The sequence below is a fragment of the Pseudorca crassidens genome, chromosome 13, assembly GCF_039906515.1.
Source record: "Pseudorca crassidens isolate mPseCra1 chromosome 13, mPseCra1.hap1, whole genome shotgun sequence".
NCBI classification, from domain to species: Eukaryota; Metazoa; Chordata; class Mammalia; order Artiodactyla; family Delphinidae; genus Pseudorca; species Pseudorca crassidens.
The window spans coordinates 41,175,555-41,194,457 of record NC_090308.1 but is presented as its reverse complement, the minus strand read 5'-3'; the positions used below and the strand labels follow the sequence as shown (position 1 = coordinate 41,194,457).

Here is an 18,903-nt window from a genome sequence, read left to right as displayed (position 1 = left end):
AGCAGAAGTACAGAAAGTACCTGAGCACTTAATTATCTTGACAGCTTGAGCCACTGTCACCTGGGTATTCTGCTGCTTATAGCCAAATGTATCCTAATAGACATCATTCCAAAGTATAAATACACTATAATTACTTTAATTCTTACTGATGGAAATTCAGATCATCTCATCTGGTTTTGCTATTATAAACACTGCACCAAACCACCCCCCCCCCAAAAAACCACAAATGGTCTAAATGCACACACATATGAGTCTATCAGAAAGCTGCACATAACTCTCTTTTAGTTTCATAGATGACTTTAACGCACAGCCACAGTCAAGAACCACTGCCCCAGAATTCATAAAATGAAAGACTCTGGCTGGTTCTCTAATGATAATCTTAAAGCAATGTCTAGAGAAGTCTCTGAAGCCCTGGCCTTTTACTTGTCCTCTGTTCTCCGTTCATTTTATGAGATCAAGGAGGAAAACAAAATATTCTCCTCAAGTAGTATTACCTATGGTTTTTTCTTCCTGTAGTTTTGATCAATTTATCAAGATATTGGCGAACTGTTTATCTTGTGCTTCTGTGTGTTTTTGAAGAAGGCTGTTCCATAAATCATGATTTTTCAAAAATGATTTGCTTTTTAGGGTAGAGGTTTTGTGTGAGAGGGTTCATTCATTTTTGTGAAAACAAGAAAATTTGTAAGAAAAAGCAATTTGAAAAATAGGATGTGTAAATATAATTTCGCTTTTCAGTAAGTTATAGGTATGGAGTTGTGTTGAGCCAGAACACTTATTAATTTTGACAAGAAAGGCCAACACAAATTACTAGAAAGTCTAAACCACGTGATATTAATATTCAGTGCAATACTTTCAAATATATGAAGCAATATTAAAAACTGCTACCACAGGCTTAGTAGAGGACAGTAAGGCTAATTTACTACGTCAACAACTTACATAAATGCTCATGTAAAATGTTTGAAGGTGTCTGAATATTTTAATTCTTTCTATGCTTTTTCCTTTTTTAACCTCTAATTTGCTATTTTTGGAGAGTCTAGCTAAGAAAAGTAAACTTAAGCTTCTGGAATTATGACCATCCTGAAAAATTCTGAATTGTTCATAATTTTTTTGGTATTTTCTAAGACCTATAAACTGAGTTGATTAAGAACCACAGTAATGCCTAATTAATGTCCTCAAGATATTTCTGGAATATGTTTCTAATTATCCTCTCATTCTTAGTTGAAAAAAATTATAAAGCTTTTATAAAGAACAGAGGAATCAACAATCACTTGTTTTTTTAGAACAAGACAGCATATAGTGGGAAACTTCTTCCATGGAAGGCTGGCTGAGGACGGTGTGTGGAGCGGGTGGGTAGATCTCACCCTGCTGAATGACACTGACAAGGTCACATCTTGTTCGGTTGATGATTGAGTGATGAGTTCATCCTCGATGACTACGATGTTACAAAAGAGAATTAATGAATGGGGATGTCAGTGTGTTACAAACCCCTTTTACTTATTTTGTAGGAGATGAGTCAACGCATTCTCATTTCAATTACTAATAGATTCAACTTCAGTGAGGTGGTTTTTATTTTAATGAACACCTTTTCATTTATAACTATTTAGGAAGAAGTGACTATGTCGTTGCAAGTATTCTGAATTACAATTCAACTAATTTTTGACAATACTCATATCTTATTTGGGTTTGTATTTCTATCCCAATTAGCACATATGTCAAAAAGTCTGGATTAATATAGCAATCATGCCCAAATTCTTACTATGTTCTATGTGACTGTTTAAAAAAATTTCTAAATGTAGCCTTATTTCACCAACATTGAGATAAATATTGCTTACTTTAAAATATATTAAAGAAGCTGGCTTTAAATGTATTCATGTATTTCTAATTTTTACATAGACAGTAAAGTTGAATCTAAAGAGTAGATAAAATTTTTCTTGCATAGTAGAAAGAAATTAGAAAGGTATGAGAACATAAGTTTTGAAGTTATCAAAATTTCACAGGCTATCTCTAGACTCAAGACCTGGTTCCTCTAGGTCAGGAATTGGCACATTACAGTCTGTTTCTGTAGATTAACGGATTCATTCACATATTGCCTGTGGCTGCTTTCACACAGTAGCAGAATCCCGTAGCTGCCACAGAAGCTGCATGACCCACAGAGCCAGAAATATTTACCGTCTGGCCCTTGGCAGAAGAGGCTGGCTGACCTCTGCCCTAGGATAGCAAGAAAAATATTCAAAGATGCTTACTTAGCTCTCTGTTAACTTATTTTAAAAAAACAAGTTGGGTACGGGTTTGATGTGAAAATAAATCTCATTTTCTCTCTTCACGTGTAAAGAAAAAAAATTTTAATGTGTTTAAATGGAATATAACTTTGAAGCTTAATTTCTGCACATTTTAGTGTACATAAGTAGAAGAATAGCTTTGCCAATTCTTAGGAAAGGGATTTACTCCATTTGCTTTAAATCTTTTAGTAATTTTAAAATGTAAAATATGTTCTAAATCTATGAACCTGCACAACTATCTAACGCTCTATCTAAGAAGTCAATTGATGCTACTTTTTCAAAAAATAAACTAGTTTAACAAAAGAAGAAATACATTTATTTCCATTTTTATGAGAGGCAACAACTTAATAGTTTTTCAAAAATATTACTATATCTTTCAAAGTAAACATTAAAATAATGAAGTTTACGTGTGAGAGGTAAAATCTTGCTTGGCTTTAAAATAAAATACATGCTTATCAATACAATGTGGTAGATGTATGCACACACACAGATGCATGCCTGGAAGTTAGAAGCTTTTGTAACCCATATACAAAACATATCTTACCGAATGCCAAAAAGTGTATTTTTTAAAATCATAAGTTAAAGCCTTAAAGCGGTGATGATGTTTATGCAAAACCAAAAGTGCAACATGCCCTTATGTACAAATTGTAAGTGCCGCTCACTTACATTGTTGATAGATTTATGCAAAGCTTCACCCAGAGAGTGCCTCTATGAAAAAGATCACAGGAATAAAGGGAAACATTCAGAAATCAACTAAGTGAAAGAAGAATAAAAAGGGAGAGTAACATACAGAACATTAATTACAATATGCTCAAGAAAAAAATAAGTTGAAAACAGTTCTGAAAAAGAAATCAGACAAAAAGAAATTTACAGCATAGAGTCTAAATTATTTATAGTCCCTTAGAACACTGTCTGATGCTTGTGGGCTGGCAGACTTACCTATGCAAGAGACCAAAGGCTAGTACAAGTAAACCAGAGGTCAGTTTAAAAGATAATGGTTACTGAAGCACCTAGAAGGAATATTACTGTTCTAAATGCCTCCCAGAAATCTGCAATATAATGCTTCAAAGCATTCCACTCAGCATTGGCGTAGGTTTTAGAAGGATTTCTCTTATGAGAAATGAGCAGATGAGAACTGAAACACTAACTTGATTGACTACATAATTTGGGGGCCAGAAATAAATATGGATAATCATTGAAAATGTAAAGATTTGATAATAATCAGGTTTTATACTCAGGGGAAAGGAAGAAGAGATGCCTTCATATCTTTTCAACCCTATTCTCTAGGATATATTTGGTAAAATTATGTATGATCTAGGTTCATTTTTAAGAAGTTCACTGGAATTCTGAGTGACAAACCATTGGAAAAACACACACTCTCCCTCCCCCAAATGTGGGGAAAATGTGATTTCATTTTCAATTGCCTCACTTTTGTGCCTTCCAAGGATACAAAATAGTATTTTAAATTTATATTATTAATATAACTAGAAAAGTTCCTATAAAATGGTTTTTACTTTGGACACTAATCAAATTTTCAGACAAAACATAATTTTCTTTTTTTCCTCATAATGTGAATATCCCTTGGTGTGTCATAAACTAAAGCTAGCTTTTATTTGGTAAACAATTTTTTACCAATAAATTAAGACTAATACAAAATATAGTTTAGGATATAGTTCACAGAGTTGAAAAAATAAGTTGAGAAAAATGATTAACTTTCTATTTGATTACACCATAACTTCTTAAATGCTCATACTTTTAAATAAATTAGTTTGTTAATTTTATTTTTTTTCTTTATGCTTTCTCATACTCATAATATGCTTTATATACTGAGACACAACTTCTCCAGACTTCACAAAACTTATGAAAATCTGAGGGATTTTTAGTTATAGTTTTTTTTTTTTTTACCTCTTTGTATTTCTCTGAATTGATGTTCTGGCATTAGAAGTTAACGTAAAATGTATGGCATTTACTTATGAAGTCGATTTTTTCACTCTTTAAGGTATCATCAGACAAAAATATATATGTTATTTAGGATTCCTGAACTAACTGATAAATTAGACCAATATGAAAGATCAGAGGTTCTTCTGTAGGAATTCTAGATTTTAGATTTTATTTGAGAGTATATTTGAACATTTGGAATCTAAACTCATATGGTCACTAACTCTGTCAACATACTGTTGGCAGGCCATGGAAATATCTAAACCAAAGGCATGGTCACTAAGCTGTGCCCTGGGGTGACTTACACCATAGACCTGGCAACAGCAATTAGAAAAGGCACAACAGTGGTGCTGGGTCACAGTACCCTTATTGATGAATACATAAATGAAGTAAGATTTATTCTTTTGTTTAAAAATTTTTTATTAGAGTACTATTATATTCCAGGAAGTACAGAGTGATATAGAGAACTGAATAAGATAGTAAAACAAACATACACAAAAAATAAGAAAAAGTTCATGGTAAATATTATGACAAAAAAAGGTTGATGTGACAGGAAACAACTAGAGGTGATACTGGGTTGATGGTAAGAAAAGATCTTTTGAAAAACGTGACATTTAAAATGGCATGATCCGATTTACATCATAAAAGATTACTTCAAGTTTGTGGGAAAAAGTGAAATTGGGGAGGCTAGATAGAAGGCTGTTATATAGTGTCTTGGACTAGTGTTTTCTAAGGCAGGTGGAAGCAGGTGGCGCTGGGAGGTGGAATAAACAGGATTGACATTTACATGAGATAAAGGAAAGAGGGAAAGCAAGGATGACTCCTCATCCTTTGAGCAAAAAGCAGTGCCAAGAAGCAAAGATGATGGGATGGAGACTGAGAATCAATACTTTTGAGTCAGACATGCTAAGCCTGAGATGCCTATTAGACAACCAAGTGACTGAATTTAGGTGACGATATCAAGGCTGGAGATTTAACTTTGGAAGTCACTGACATACAGATGGTGTTTAAACCACAAAACTGGATGAGATCCCCCAAGTAAATGTTTGCTTGAAAGAATATCGGATGTACTAAAAATCTGTATGCAAAAATATTATTTGGCAATATTCTATATAAGCAAGATCCGTGCTAATAAAAATCAATGCCCTATATAATAGTCAATTTGTTTTAAAGCATCTTAAGCTACTTGTTAGTTTTTGAGATGAGTGAAAAGGGCCTCAAGAGGTCCTCTTCAGCTCATTGAGAGCACTTGGATACTTCAGCATAGAAGGCTTACTAATGTGTTTCAGCATTTCTAGTCTTGAAGGACGAATATAATAAGACTTTCAGCTAAGTGAGGAAGAAAACTGAAAATAACTAAAAATTGCTGCACTTAATTAGAAATTTACAGCTTTGTACCTAAGAAACTATGCTCTTAGGAGCAATCTCATTGTTTTAAACCTCAGTTTATTCATTTAGAAAATAGCACAAGGTTTTTTACATGTTTGTAGTTTGCTATTGAAAATCCTATTGAAATCCACTGAATTACAAGCTTTTAGAGGACACTGCCTTGTTCATATTTTGTATCCAAAATGCCAGACTTGGTACCTGGCAAAGAGTAAGTGGTCAATAAACGTTTACTAAAAAACTAAATGAATGACATGGACTTTTATTATTGAGTTAGTTCTTACTACTCTCTACCTTTTCCCCTTCCCCACAGTAACATAAGCAGTAATGAGAAACTTCTAGATAACGAAAAAGAAATTATTTAGAAAAATTATGTATATCTTGCATAAATCCTGTTGACAAAAGCCAACAGAATGTAAGACTTAGAAATGTAGCCCTTCAGAGAAATGAACTAATGAGTATAGTAAATATTTGTTCAGAAAATATTAATCTGAATGGACTGCCAAGAGGGAAGCAACATACACTGAATGGCACCTATCTTGCCCTGCTCTATTTTGTTCTCCATACTGCAGTCAGAGTTTTGAAATTTCAATATTTGAATGCATCACGCTCCTGATTAAAACCTTTCAGTAGCTCCTCATTGCCCTTTAAAGTCTCAACAAGGCAAACAAGATCCGACCCTGCCTACCTCTACCCCCTTCCTAGCTCTCTATTCCCCAGAACAAAGGTATTTGGGGGCAGGCTGAGGGCCTCGGCACGTACTTCCCCCTCTCCCCAGACTGCTGTTCTCCTTCCCCTCTTGGCCTGACTATTGCTTCTCTTTCAGGTCTCAGGTAAAGGATCCCCCACTCAGAGAAGGCTTCCCCAAGTTCCCAGACTATGGTAGGTCCTCATGGTACATACACTTGTGTCCCATGGTTGTAATGAATTAATGTGTCACACTGTTATTTCTATTTGCCTTCTTTTCTAGATTATAAGCAATGAGAAGGCAGAGATCATTACAACCCCATCACTGGTCTGCCACAGTGCATGGCATATCAGAAGCACTGAATTTTTGACATATGTCAAAATGTCATCAAATGCCAATATATAGAATAAAATTTTCATTACTAACAAAAGAAATGTCATTTGTTAAATTTCTAAATTCCTTGAAGCAATATCTACACTAATCTTATGTTGCAATTCAAGTAAAATATGTTAGATCTTAATAAAATGTTCCAAAATTAAATATTTAATATACAATACTGTAATTTCTTAAATTATGTAAAGCTTCTTCTAATATTAATTTCAAATATACTAATATCTAGAGAAAAGCAACCAATAAACCTAAGATTAGAAGTAGGAATCACAACTTTAATAATTCTCCTGAAGCAAAAAATAGAAGAAAAAGTCATGAACAGCTGTTTAATGTTTTAACTAAATTAGTAATAACTGGCTTTTAAATGAAATTAAGGTAAAGAAAAGCTAATATGTTAGGTAATCTTAACACTTCTCAGAGACTACGTCTTTAAATAACTTTATAATCATACATCCATTAAACGCCTTCATATCCAAAATATTTTAATTCTTTTTAGTATCTTGCCATAGGAAATAGAGATAGATTACATTGATTTATTACTACAATGCCACCTAGAAGTTCTTAAGTGTTTCTCAGGTGTGTTCTGGGCCCTAGTACCCCTGAAGGCACAAACTGTTCTGCATTTCATCACAGTCCTACTATAGTATTTTGCAGAACAGATACACACACACACACACACACACACACACACACACACACACACACTCAGTACACATTAAAACTACCCAGTATTTTAACATCTCTTTTAAAGTTAGGTATAGATATCATAGTTTCATCTCTTCACTCTCTTCTCCTAAAGATGTCAATATAAAAACTGGATAGACTTAAATTTGCAAAAGGGAGTTTTGGGCAGGGAAAAGAAAATTAAATATTTTTAGATTTGCAAATTAATTCAGAAAGCAATTTAGTACTATTTATTTTAGAAGAAAAAAAGCAGAAAAATAACATAGGTCTGATAAAAGAGGATATAACATAGTTGAAGTAAGAATGTCATTAATTTTTTTGACTGAAGAAAAATTTTAAACTTCCATATTTACTAAGGAAAACATTGCAAATTAACTTTGAATCCAGGAACTGAAGTAGGAAGAATGACGTATAATGGATGTTGGTTGGTTTTTGGTAGACCTTAATTCCATTCCACATTTTCTGAGAAAGCAAAACTGAGCCATGCCTGCTATTCCCACTCTCTGTTCTAGCTGGCTTTTCTCTTTTCTCCATGGTATTTCCCTTCGTCTTCCTGCTTCTTCTTCCTTTAACTTCCCTCTTCCTTACCCAAGTTCTCTCTTTTCCCAGGGTTCAGGCTGGATCTCTGATGCTTCTTTTACATAGTTCCTGCCCTCCTAATTTCTTGGGAGAGGATTCTGAACCTTCAGGGTCAGCTTCACTGATCTCCTGGCACTGCTTAGGGCTTCTGTCAAGGTCATGGTTCGAATTAGCTGAGAAGAGATGATTATTCCAAGTCCTTTTCTATTCCTTCTACCTCAGAATCTGCTTGCAGCTCTTCTTCCATTAAAAGATAGTACTGTTACTCATTTAAACTGGGCATAAAACTGATGAAAATATAATCTTTTTTCAATAGACAGAAATATGATTTCTAAAGAGAGAGAATTCCTTTCTTCCTAACATAAAACTTCTTAAAGAGTTAAGAGAGAGAGCCAGCAGAATGAGTCCTGAGCTTATAGTGCCAAATTTACTCAAAATTTTGCGTTCTAAATAGTCTAGTCCAGTGCTAATAGAATTATAATTCAAAGCCACATATGTAATTTTAACTTTTTAGTAGCCATATTAAAAAGAAAGTAAAATCATTTTTAGGCATATATGTAACCCAATATATCCCAAACACTAGCATCTCAACATGAAATTATATAAAAAGTACTAGTGAGACATTCCATATTCTCTTTTTATACTAAAATTTTGAAACCCAGTATAAATTTTACACTGACATCTGAAATTGGATGAAGTTCATTTCAAGTGCTGCACAGTCATAGGTGGCCTGTCACTACCATTTTAGACAGCACTAGTCTAGAAACCAGAAAGCGGTCTGCAACAGCCTTAAGAAACTGGCTTTTCAGTCACTCTTGATCAAGAGCATTGATTTTAATGCTCTGTTTCTTATTCATGTCATTGTTCTTTCCTACTGAGTGTGACAAATGCCAAAATACCCTGGGATTGTAGAATCAATGCGTCTAAAACCACACTCACCACCTCAGCCCCCTTCAGTGAAGTGGTTTGTCGTGACCTCCCTGTCTCAGACGATGGTCTTCTTTTCGTTATCCTGGTTTCAAATCCTAGGTCAGTTTTAACATTTCCTTCTCCTTTACCAAAGTATTCCATCAAATTACATGATTTGTTCCTTTACAGTTTCTCTGGTAATTCTCAGTGAAATAAACTTAACTCAGGTGCTATTTGGGTAGAATTATTTGTACTTCATATATGTGACAACTTCCTCTTTGGATGCCGTGCCTCCGTTTTTCCTTATTCAGCAACTACTGAGGGCTTACTACATGCCAGGCACAGTTTAAACTGCCGGGGATGCAGCAGTGAACAGTACAGATAAAGATCCAGCTCTCATGGAACTGCATTCTAATAGGGAAGGGAATCAATATGATGCTATGTGGTAACAAATGTTCTGAAGAAACACAAAGCAGAATAAGAAGACAGAGAGTGACAGCGGGTGCTATTTAAAGTGGTCAAGGAAGATCTTTTTGAGGAGTTAAGATCTGAGCAGAGAATTGAACAAATTGAGGAACAAGCCATGTAGATCTGGGGAAAGAGGATTCCGTTTGGAGGGACTGGCAGATGCAGAGGCCCTGAGATGGATTAAGCTTGGTGTGTGTGGTCCAGAAACTCCAAGTAGTCCAGTATGACTGTAAAAAAGGAAGGGAGAAAGTGGCAGAAGATGACACTGGCAATGCAGCCAGAGGCCAAATCACAAGGTCCGAATCACGAGGCTACTGCAGGCCATGATAAGAGCGTGGAGTGTGTTCTAAACGTGACGCGAAGCCACTGGTGGATTTGAAGCAGAAGAATAACTTCATCCAACTTAATTTTTTTTTTTTTTTTTTTTTGCGGTACGCGGGCCTCTCACTGTTGTGGCCTCTCCCGTTGCGGAGCACAGGCTCCGAACGCGCAGGCTCAGCGGCCATGGCTCACGGGCCCAGCCGCTCCGCGGCATGTGGGATCTTCCCAGACCGGGGCACGAACCCGTGTCCCCTGCATCGGCAGGCGGACTCCCAACCACTGCGCCACCAGGGAAGCCCCAACGTAAAATTTTAAGAGCACCACTTTGGCCGGCTGGAAAGCAATTTGTAGGTAGGTAAGAGGAGAAGCAGGGAGACCAAATGTAGGTTCCAGGTGCAGTGCAGAAGAGAACTGCAAATGGCTTGGCCTGGGCTGGTAGTGCAGGAAGTGGTGAGACACGGGCAGATCCGCACTTACTTACTCTGAAGGTAGAGAGCAGGAAGTGCTGACAGGCTGGCTGTTTGGTGTGAAAGAGGAGGCTGAGCAGTGAGGAACGGCAGGGGTCTAAGGAGGGGCGGGCTGCCTTGGGCTGGCATGGCAGAGGGGTGCATGGCACGCACTCAAGAGGTCTGCTTCAGACACTTCAACTTAGGGATTTATATCGAGATGTCTCCATTTCATCCTCACTTCAACATCACAGCCATATTAAGCTGTCTAACATAAAAATTTCAGCATGTTATTCCTCTGTCCACAAACCTTTGATAGAATCTCACAGCTTATTGCGTGAACTTTGAACTCCCAAGCCTAGAAGTCAAAGTTTTTCACAATGATCTCTCTCCCCAACTGTCCTCTTATTTTTCTGTATTTCTCACAATGCCTGGGAAATAAGAGTATATTCACTTAAATGTTTGGTAAATGAATAAAAATATTTGTGTTCATCCTTCACCTTATTCAAGAGTCACACTAAAGCTGACCTCCTCAATGAACTCTTTCCCAATCGCACTGGTTATACTACTCCTTCTCTACTCTTTTCTCCTACCCAGCAGTATGTTGGTAAATGTTTAACAGCTCTCTGAAAAACAAAGCCCTCAGCTGTAGCATGTGCTGTATCTGTGATGTAAACACTCCCACCATGGATGACTGCAAGCCACCGCCGTGATGACCCTGAATATGAAGCTGAGAAGGTATGTGCATGACAAGCTTGGTGAGCTGGTAGAGCTGCTGCACCATTGCTCCTACAGTACGAACTGTCCAGACCACTTATAAAGTCACTTACTACACAGTGACTTTTACTGTAGGTATCTGTATACAAATCTTTCCCCTATTACACTGTAAATATGTGGAGAGTAAGAATTGTGTCATATACATCACTAAAACCAGCTAAATGACCTTGGGGCCGCAAAGTTCAAAATGGAAAGTCACACATGAACTACAAAATTCCATAATTTTATGCCTGAATGATCCGTGTGTCTCTCAAATTTCTCAGTCCACTGCTCTGAATGAGGCCATTAGAATATGAAGTCATACTGGTTCCAAAATTAAATCTGCCTTGAAAAAGGTGAAATAAAGAAATAAATGATGACAGTTTAGGATCACAAATAGAAAATACGATCACAGGGGAATCTATATAATCGCTTTGCTTTAGACTGAGTTGAAAAATAACAATGTAGTTCTTTTACTTTCAAGGAATTCAAATGTACGCTCTGATCAGCCCAGGAAGCATAATTAGTTTTGCACTAAAGTGTAATCATTGAATAGAAAAAAAGAACACAATGAACTATTAAAAGAAAACTAAAAGATATAAAATTAGGCTCTGATTGGTCCGCCTGCCGATGCAGGGGACACGGGTTCGTGCCCCGGTCCGGGAAGATACCACATGCCGCGGAGCGGCTGGGCCCGTGAGCCATGGCTGCTGAGCCTGCGCGTCCAGAGCCTGTGCTCTGCAGCGGGAGAGGCCACAGCAGTAAGAGGCCCGCGTACAGCAAAAAAAAAAAAAAAAAAAAAAAAAGGCTCTGATTGGAGCACAGAATGAAAATAATAGCTTTTGGAACTTTTCATAAAGTAAAAAACATCTGATTAAAGAAAAGTGAAATTCTTATGCTTTTCTATGCCCATTTTTCTGATATGTAGGCTATGAGGGTTAGTTTAAATCAAATTTAACTCTCAAGAGTTTAAATTCATGTGAAAGACAAATTCTTCTTTGCTCTAAGTAGGATGATATACTAAGGCACAGAAGTTAGACTTGTGTTCAGTTCACTCAGAAATAATTAAAATACATGAAAATGCAGATCTTCTCATACCTTTCATAACATACGCTTCTGTCTAGGCCCTGGCTGTTTCCCATTCTATTCTCTCCTCTTACTTCCTTAATGTCACAAACCCCAAGCCACGTCTGTTTTCCCTAAGTGCGGAGGGGTGCAGGCTGTGCTGGGTGAATAGAGTGGAGTGGCTGTAGCGCTCAGGGTCGGGGGTGGAAGGTTTGAGGAGCTGGGCTGAGTAGGAGTCAGGCAAGTGGAAAGTGGTGGAGCAGGTGTCAGAGCACAGCCTCTAGGAAACTATCAGAAAGAATCAAGAGAACAAGATCCAAAGGGCCAGGAAGGGTCTTCTTTCCAAAACAAAGTTCCATTAAAAAATTGCTGGCTTGCTAGAACCGTTGTCATCTCATACGTCTACAAAGAGTGAAACCTCTAACATAATACCCACTTTCACTTTAACGTGAAATCCTTTGTTTAGTTGTTTTCTTAACTTTCCTCAGGTAGACAATCCTGGATGCAACAGCTATTTTCCAGCTTATCTACGGTAATGTGTGTGGCCTACATATTTTAGAAGTGGCGAGAAAGGAAGATACTGTAATTTTGGAAATGGCCTGATGGCCTGAAGCAGCACAGAACAGTTTTACCTTTGGAGGCAATTAATTCTTGGTTATCTTGATATTTATGGTTAATCTGCTTTGAAAACTGATTAAAAAATTATTTCTATCAAGCTAGTAAAAATTGGAGCCACATGTAATAAAGTATTTTATGATGCACAGACCTCGAACAAGATGCAAAGCATTATGTCCTCTCGGGAATGAACAATGTAGACTAGGTATCAAAAAAAAAAAAAAAAAAAAAGACAAGACAAGAAAAGAATATCAGAGAAGCATGGATGAAATCTGACAATTTAATATAAGGAAGAGTAAATGAATAATGAATAAAATAATTTGATAGAAAACAGGTGGGAGAAGTGGTGGGCCCTCTTTACATTGCCAAATCTAGCCAGAAAATGTCTATGTCAATACTTCCTGATTGAAAAACAAGGAGGACTTTTAAGGATGTTTTCCATTTTTATCATGTAGTTGAATTATATGATAAAATTAAATCTTCCAAAGTACAGAACATCATAGAGGAGTAGTACCACTCTACCCAGTAAAACTTGTCCTAGATCCCGAAGTAGAAATGTAATGTAAGTATACAGAAGGTAACTAATAAGCAACGCTAACATGCTGACCAACTTCTAATGAGAGTTGTTGTTTTCCTATTTTTGTTTCAAAGGTTTCAGATTTATTTATTCACAAAAGCTCATAAATATTCATGTAGGTATACTCCCTTTCCAGAGTAACATTATAAGTTATTATGAAATACCAGTCACAAATTGGCAGGCTCAAAGTACTCTTGAAGGACACTGCACGTATGTACCTATGTAATAAATAATCTAACAAAAGGCTTGCCCTGTTTATTTTGAAATCCATCATGATCACAATAGAAAGATAATAGTGGATTTCTGGCACTAAATTGCTGAGCTGCTTCTTGTCCAAGTTCTGCACTTGCTTATCAAGTGGTGACTCATGCAGTCAGTCCTATTTAATTACTGGCTTTGCAGGAGACTGTTAAGAATTCATAAATTTAGAAGTTGTGTAAATGAGTGAAAATGTGCAAATTCTTTTAATTATAGTTATAAATGTTCTGGAAATAACAAGCCTGACATAAGAAGATAGATTTAGAAAACCACCTTTCATTTATGTCATTTTAAAGCATAAGAGGCAACTTCCTGTTGGTGAGAAAGTAAATTACTCACTTCTGGTAAGTTTAGGAAATCAGAATAACATCTAATAAATTTTACCTTCCACTGCCCAAATGATATCTAATGGCTTGGAAAAAGATGTTATACTTTCAAAAAATAGAAGTTTTCCATTTAAAATCTTTAATGCATTCATTTCAAATATTAAACCAAAAAACTGTAAGTGCTTCTCAGTATTTAGCACTGCAGATGTAACATAATTATTTAGCACACGGTTTCATAAGTTCATGTCTCCTTGATTTTATACATTTAAAAAATTAAGTTTGCCCTATGAAAAATGACAAAATACAGTGAATTAACATACAATGTTTTATATTTCTGTAGCTAGAGAATGTCAAGGAAAATGAACCTCCATAATCTACAGACTATTAATTACCTGGTTTAAGAGATCTTCTACTTTTTTCTGCCATGAGTCCCTGGCTGCATTTTTCTCTCGCTCTTTCAACTGCAAAAGTTGAGACATCGCTGACTTTTTATCCTCTTCATGTTGAAGCCTTAACTCTTCGCGAAGCTTAGAACACTCTTGTCTAAAATAGAACAAATGCACTTAATTTGTGAAGAGAATTATTCCTCTCAATAACTGCAGTATAGTTGCTTGCAGGTTTTCTAAGCATTTAATTAATCCTCCTCAAAAGCCAATTCAGAATAAGAGGTGATTATTTCATAGCTAAGGACCATAAAGTAAATTGGTAACTTATCCAAGATCATTTATTTATCAAATTATTAACAGCAGAATAGGTACTAGAGCAATAAGTCCTCTGACTTCAGGTGAGTACTCTTCCTATGTTATAGTCCAGGAAATGAAATAAAAAGTAATCTATATTTAAGCAGAAAAAGAGAATTCCAATTTCTCTGCAATTAATCATGGGAAAAATTCATTAAAAATGCTGCTACTACAGCTTCAACAACGAGACAATATAAGCCGTATGACAGAAAATCATTTTCTGCACGTCTGTATAGGTAAGATTACATTACTGAGTAAAGAATGTACCTAAGGTTTTCAGTCCATTTTATCTCTAAGTCATGGGCCATTTTGTCCACTCTCAGTTTCTCCTCTTCTTTCATGGCAGCAAGTGTTTCTTCATGCTGTTGCCTTTCTTGTTCTAGCTCACTCTGAAGAATAAAAACTTTTCAATGAAGACTAGTCTTCAAAAGCAAAGTCACTGTTGCTTATTTCAAATAACAGAGTGCTTGCATTATAACTTTTAAATTCTACAGCACAATAATTGATAGTGCTATCTATGACAATTACTTGAGATTTTCTGACAATAAAATCATGGTACCCATTTAATATTTTAAATGTCCTTGTGCAAACTATATTTTATTAAGGCTTAAAAGTTTGCAAATTATTTTAATAGTTTGAAGTCAGCATTAAATGAATAATCTTAACTAAATATTTCATATCATAGGTATCTAAGAATTCAATTATCTTCACCTGTACACACATTACCTAGGCAGATACACTGTTAAAATTCATTCCCATTCATATCAAAAGTATGCTATCTACAAAGCTTAAGCATTATCGTTGTATCTCACTGACGTGATTAAAATAATCATGAGAAATTTAGGCTTCTATTTTCATCCTGTAACTTCAAACCAGTGGTCCATGGGTTTACTGTTATTATGATATATATGAAATCTCTGTAGAGTAGCATAAATCAAGTGGTTTTCTGGAGCCTGGGGCTGGATATGACCTGTTTGGACAACACTGGCAACCATCGATCCCTGCCAGCAGTGTAGCTGCTCTTAGGGTACAATGGAAAAGGAAGAGATGATGGTCCATCCTTCTGTTAACACAATGACCCTTGCTGGATCACCCACTTGCCAGTAGCACATTGCAGCATTGTTGAGGGGCATATCCAGATTGATGGGAAAGTAGCAAGTCAGTGCTGAAACTGTTGACCTGGCTAGTAAGCAGTAAGTACTGAAACCTGAATTCAGCCATCTTAGCCAACTGTCATTTTCACTAAGTACTCTGCCTCTAAGAATTATTTTTTTCCACCAAAGACAGTGTTGAACGGAGTAGAATTTCTCAAAGAGTATTTCTTTTACTGAATGCAAAGCACTTTATTAGACATTATTGGGGTGGGAAAAGAAGAAAACACTCGCTCTTAAGAAGCTTACTCAAAGTTATGGTAAACTGTGATGCAGCACCTATATTTGCTCAATTAAATTTGTCCAGCAGAACAGAAAATGAACAGTTGATAAGGTTTTGCTTAAGTTTTTTATTATGTTCTACTATTTGATAGAAGAACAATGTAAATATGAGCAAGGAACTTAAAGAAATGAAACTGAATCCAATTCTAAGCTAAAAAAATAAAATTTGAAGGCAGCATTTACTGAGTGCTTACTATCTTGCTAAGCACGGTGCTGTAATGGTTTACCTCAGTCAGTTATGACAACAGCAGTGTGACGTGCATTCTCATCATCCCCCGCCTCTCCTGCATTGTGTGGATGAAGAAATTAAGACTGAGAAAAAGTAACTTGCCCAAAGTTACACACTAAGTGACAGAGGCAGAATTCACACCCAACCAATCTGAGTTCAGAGCCCACGCCTTAAACCATCTCTCTGAAAGAAAAAGTGATAAATCTCTAGCTACTGTCCCCCTAGTTGTATGGTTCATTTCTCTACCTTCTAATGCAGTCTAAATATTTGCTCTGCTTCATGACCCTGAAGAGGAAAGACAAATCTTTTCCAAAATCTGTAGGTCACAGAGAATCACTTAGTTGCTATGCACGAGAGTTCAACTCTTACCAGTAAAAGAACTGTGCGTACTAACTGTAAACGGATTGAACTGTGTTTCCAAAAAGATATGTAGAAGTCCTAACACCCCAGTTCCTCAGAACGTGATGCTATTTGGAAACAGGGTCAGTGAAGATGTAATTAGGTAAGATGGGGCCACGCTGAAATAGGGTAAGCCCGTAATCCAGTATGACTGGTGTCCTTACAAGAAGATGTGAGGACGCAGGAAAAATGCCATGCAAAGACCAGAGAAAAGATTGAAGTTGTGCTGCCACAAGCCAAGGAATGCCTGGGGCTACCAGGAGCTGGAAGAGACAAGGAAGGATCCTCCCTTAGAGGTTTAAAAGGGAGAATGGCCCTGATAACACCTTGATTTTGAACTTTCAATCTTCAGAACTCTGAGAGAATAAATTTCTGTTGTTTTAAGCCACCTTGTTTGTAGTACTTTGTTATGGCAGTCCTAGGAAACTAATAATAATTATATATAAATGTGATATTTGTAATAAACTTTAAGCAAAGTAAATTATATTTTTACCTCGCTGATGTTTAGATTATAACAGGATAATGACGTTACCTCAGCATTTAATAGAGCATCCTCGGTCTCCTTCAGCCTGCCTTTAGTCAAGTCCAGCTCATTTTGAAGTCTTTCCTGGGAGTCCTGAAGACTAGCAATGAGTCCTTCTGCAGAGCCAAGACCTTGTTCACTTTTGCTTACCATTTCTTGGAGGTGGCCAATCTGCAAGTAAATACAGTACTTTTAATACACCTCAGTGTAATGGACTAGCAAACAGTCACGTTTGTTTTCTTAAAGTCTTTTCTTTAGATGTAATTTTACTGATGGATCTTTCTTGATGAATTTGGAAGAAGCACTCAACCATGATAGTCTTCATTTGTTGTTTTTTGAAAAGACCTCTATATTTATGATTTCCCTTTGTCATGGCAACCATGTAAATACATGGATACCTCAAGCTCCTGTGAATTCCTGGTTCTATCATATAATCAAATACCTATAAAAAAGAATTGAAGATAAAGATCATACCCAAGATTGAGAAAAAGGATCTTTTAGACAAAAATATTTTTTAAACTGCTCTCTAAAATTGAATCACTTATATTTCATTTGAGCCCTGTTCTCCATCTATTTATAAAAGTGACAGATTTAGGTCAATATTGATAAACTGGTAAATGTAGCTTAAATTAGGATATGTTGTGATCTCTATGTTTCCATAAAAAATGTGTGTCTTGAAATTGTTAAGAGTTGAATTCACACACTCTTGAAATTAGGAGCTAATAGACAATTTGTTGATTAAGCAGACCTCAAGTAATGAGAACTATTATAAAATCAGTAAATGAAATACTTTCAATTATCTAAGAAAATATTACGAAGTAAAAATCTCACTTTTATAAAACAGCTAAGCTTATCAAAACTCTACAGAAATGACAACTGGTAATTAAAAAATAATACCTGAGTATTTCTCACTGTAAATACAGACATCACAAAGAAAACTGAAAATCCTTCTCTAATCCCCTCTCTGACCTGAAATCCCCTGCCCCCAACTTCCTGTCTCCTTTCCATGCAGACATATGCACATGCTGAACAATTCCAGTGATGGTAGCATTTTATCTTGTTAGTATCTTTAAAGACATGCCAACCTCATAAAATGAGCTGGGAGCTTCCATTTTTTTCTGGGCTCTGAAATATTTTCATAGCTAAGATTTACTTGTTTTTTGAAAATTTAGTATAATTCATCCACTAAAATCCTCTGGGTCTAGTGCCTCTCTAGATACATGTTGGACTAGTTAGTTTCTTTCATGGCTATAATTGGTTTGGCCAGGTTGTTCAACTACTTTGAGTCATTTTAGAAATTTAAGTTCCCATAGGAAGACATCAGTTTTCCTTAAATTTGAAAATTAACTAGCATATTTGTAAATAATATTCATTTACAATGCTGTAAAATTTTCTCTGTCACTGTATTTATGTCACATTTCCCTAGTCTACATAGATTACTTGTATCTTCTCTACTTTTTGTGTTGGTCTGGCTTGCAGAATGTGTTCTGCAGCAGTGAATGAATGAATGGAAGAAAAGCGACTGTTAACAGAGTTAAAGAGGACTGAATTTAGGAGAAAATCTAGTTTCAAGTTCTGGGTCTGCCAGTATAAAACAGCAGTAAAAATACCTACCTCACAGAGTTACTATGATAATTAAGTTCAAGGATATATGGGAAAAGGTTCTTTAACTAGAAAGCAACATACAAATATTAGGTACCAATCAATACTGACACAATTTGTCAATCACCTATTCCACCCCTCCCAGTTTCTCCTCTCATAATTTTGCTTATGGTGTGTTTTGATACCTGTACAAATATTCTGTGCTTTTAATTCATGACACTGCCATCGTATTTCAAAAAGCCTTCTTTGTCCTTGTATTTTGTCACTTGAGTTTTGTATTTTATTTGTATTT

At 36.0% G+C, this 18,903-nt stretch overlaps 1 protein-coding gene across 6 annotated transcripts in view; it reads right to left on the bottom strand.

Moving 5' to 3' along the window:
• The window catches only part of FAM184A (family with sequence similarity 184 member A), a 120,321-nt gene that overhangs the window by 26,808 nt on the left and 74,610 nt on the right, over positions 1 to 18,903 (bottom strand). For 4 of the 6 annotated variants that reach the window (XR_010933747.1, XM_067702253.1, XM_067702250.1 and 1 more), the window contains exons 7-10: positions 17,019 to 17,180; positions 14,693 to 14,814; positions 14,078 to 14,228; positions 2,946 to 2,987 (exon numbers count right to left, since the gene is read on the bottom strand). Coding sequence is in view for 5 of the 6 variants with exons in the window: in XM_067702253.1 (XP_067558354.1) it covers positions 2,946 to 2,987; positions 14,078 to 14,228; positions 14,693 to 14,814; positions 17,019 to 17,180 (477 nt within the window). In the remaining variant the exon portion in view is untranslated. The remainder of the gene's footprint in view (positions 1 to 2,945; positions 2,988 to 14,077; positions 14,229 to 14,692; positions 14,815 to 17,018; positions 17,181 to 18,903) is intronic. The other 2 variants (XM_067702251.1, XM_067702255.1) reach the window with 1 other exon arrangement.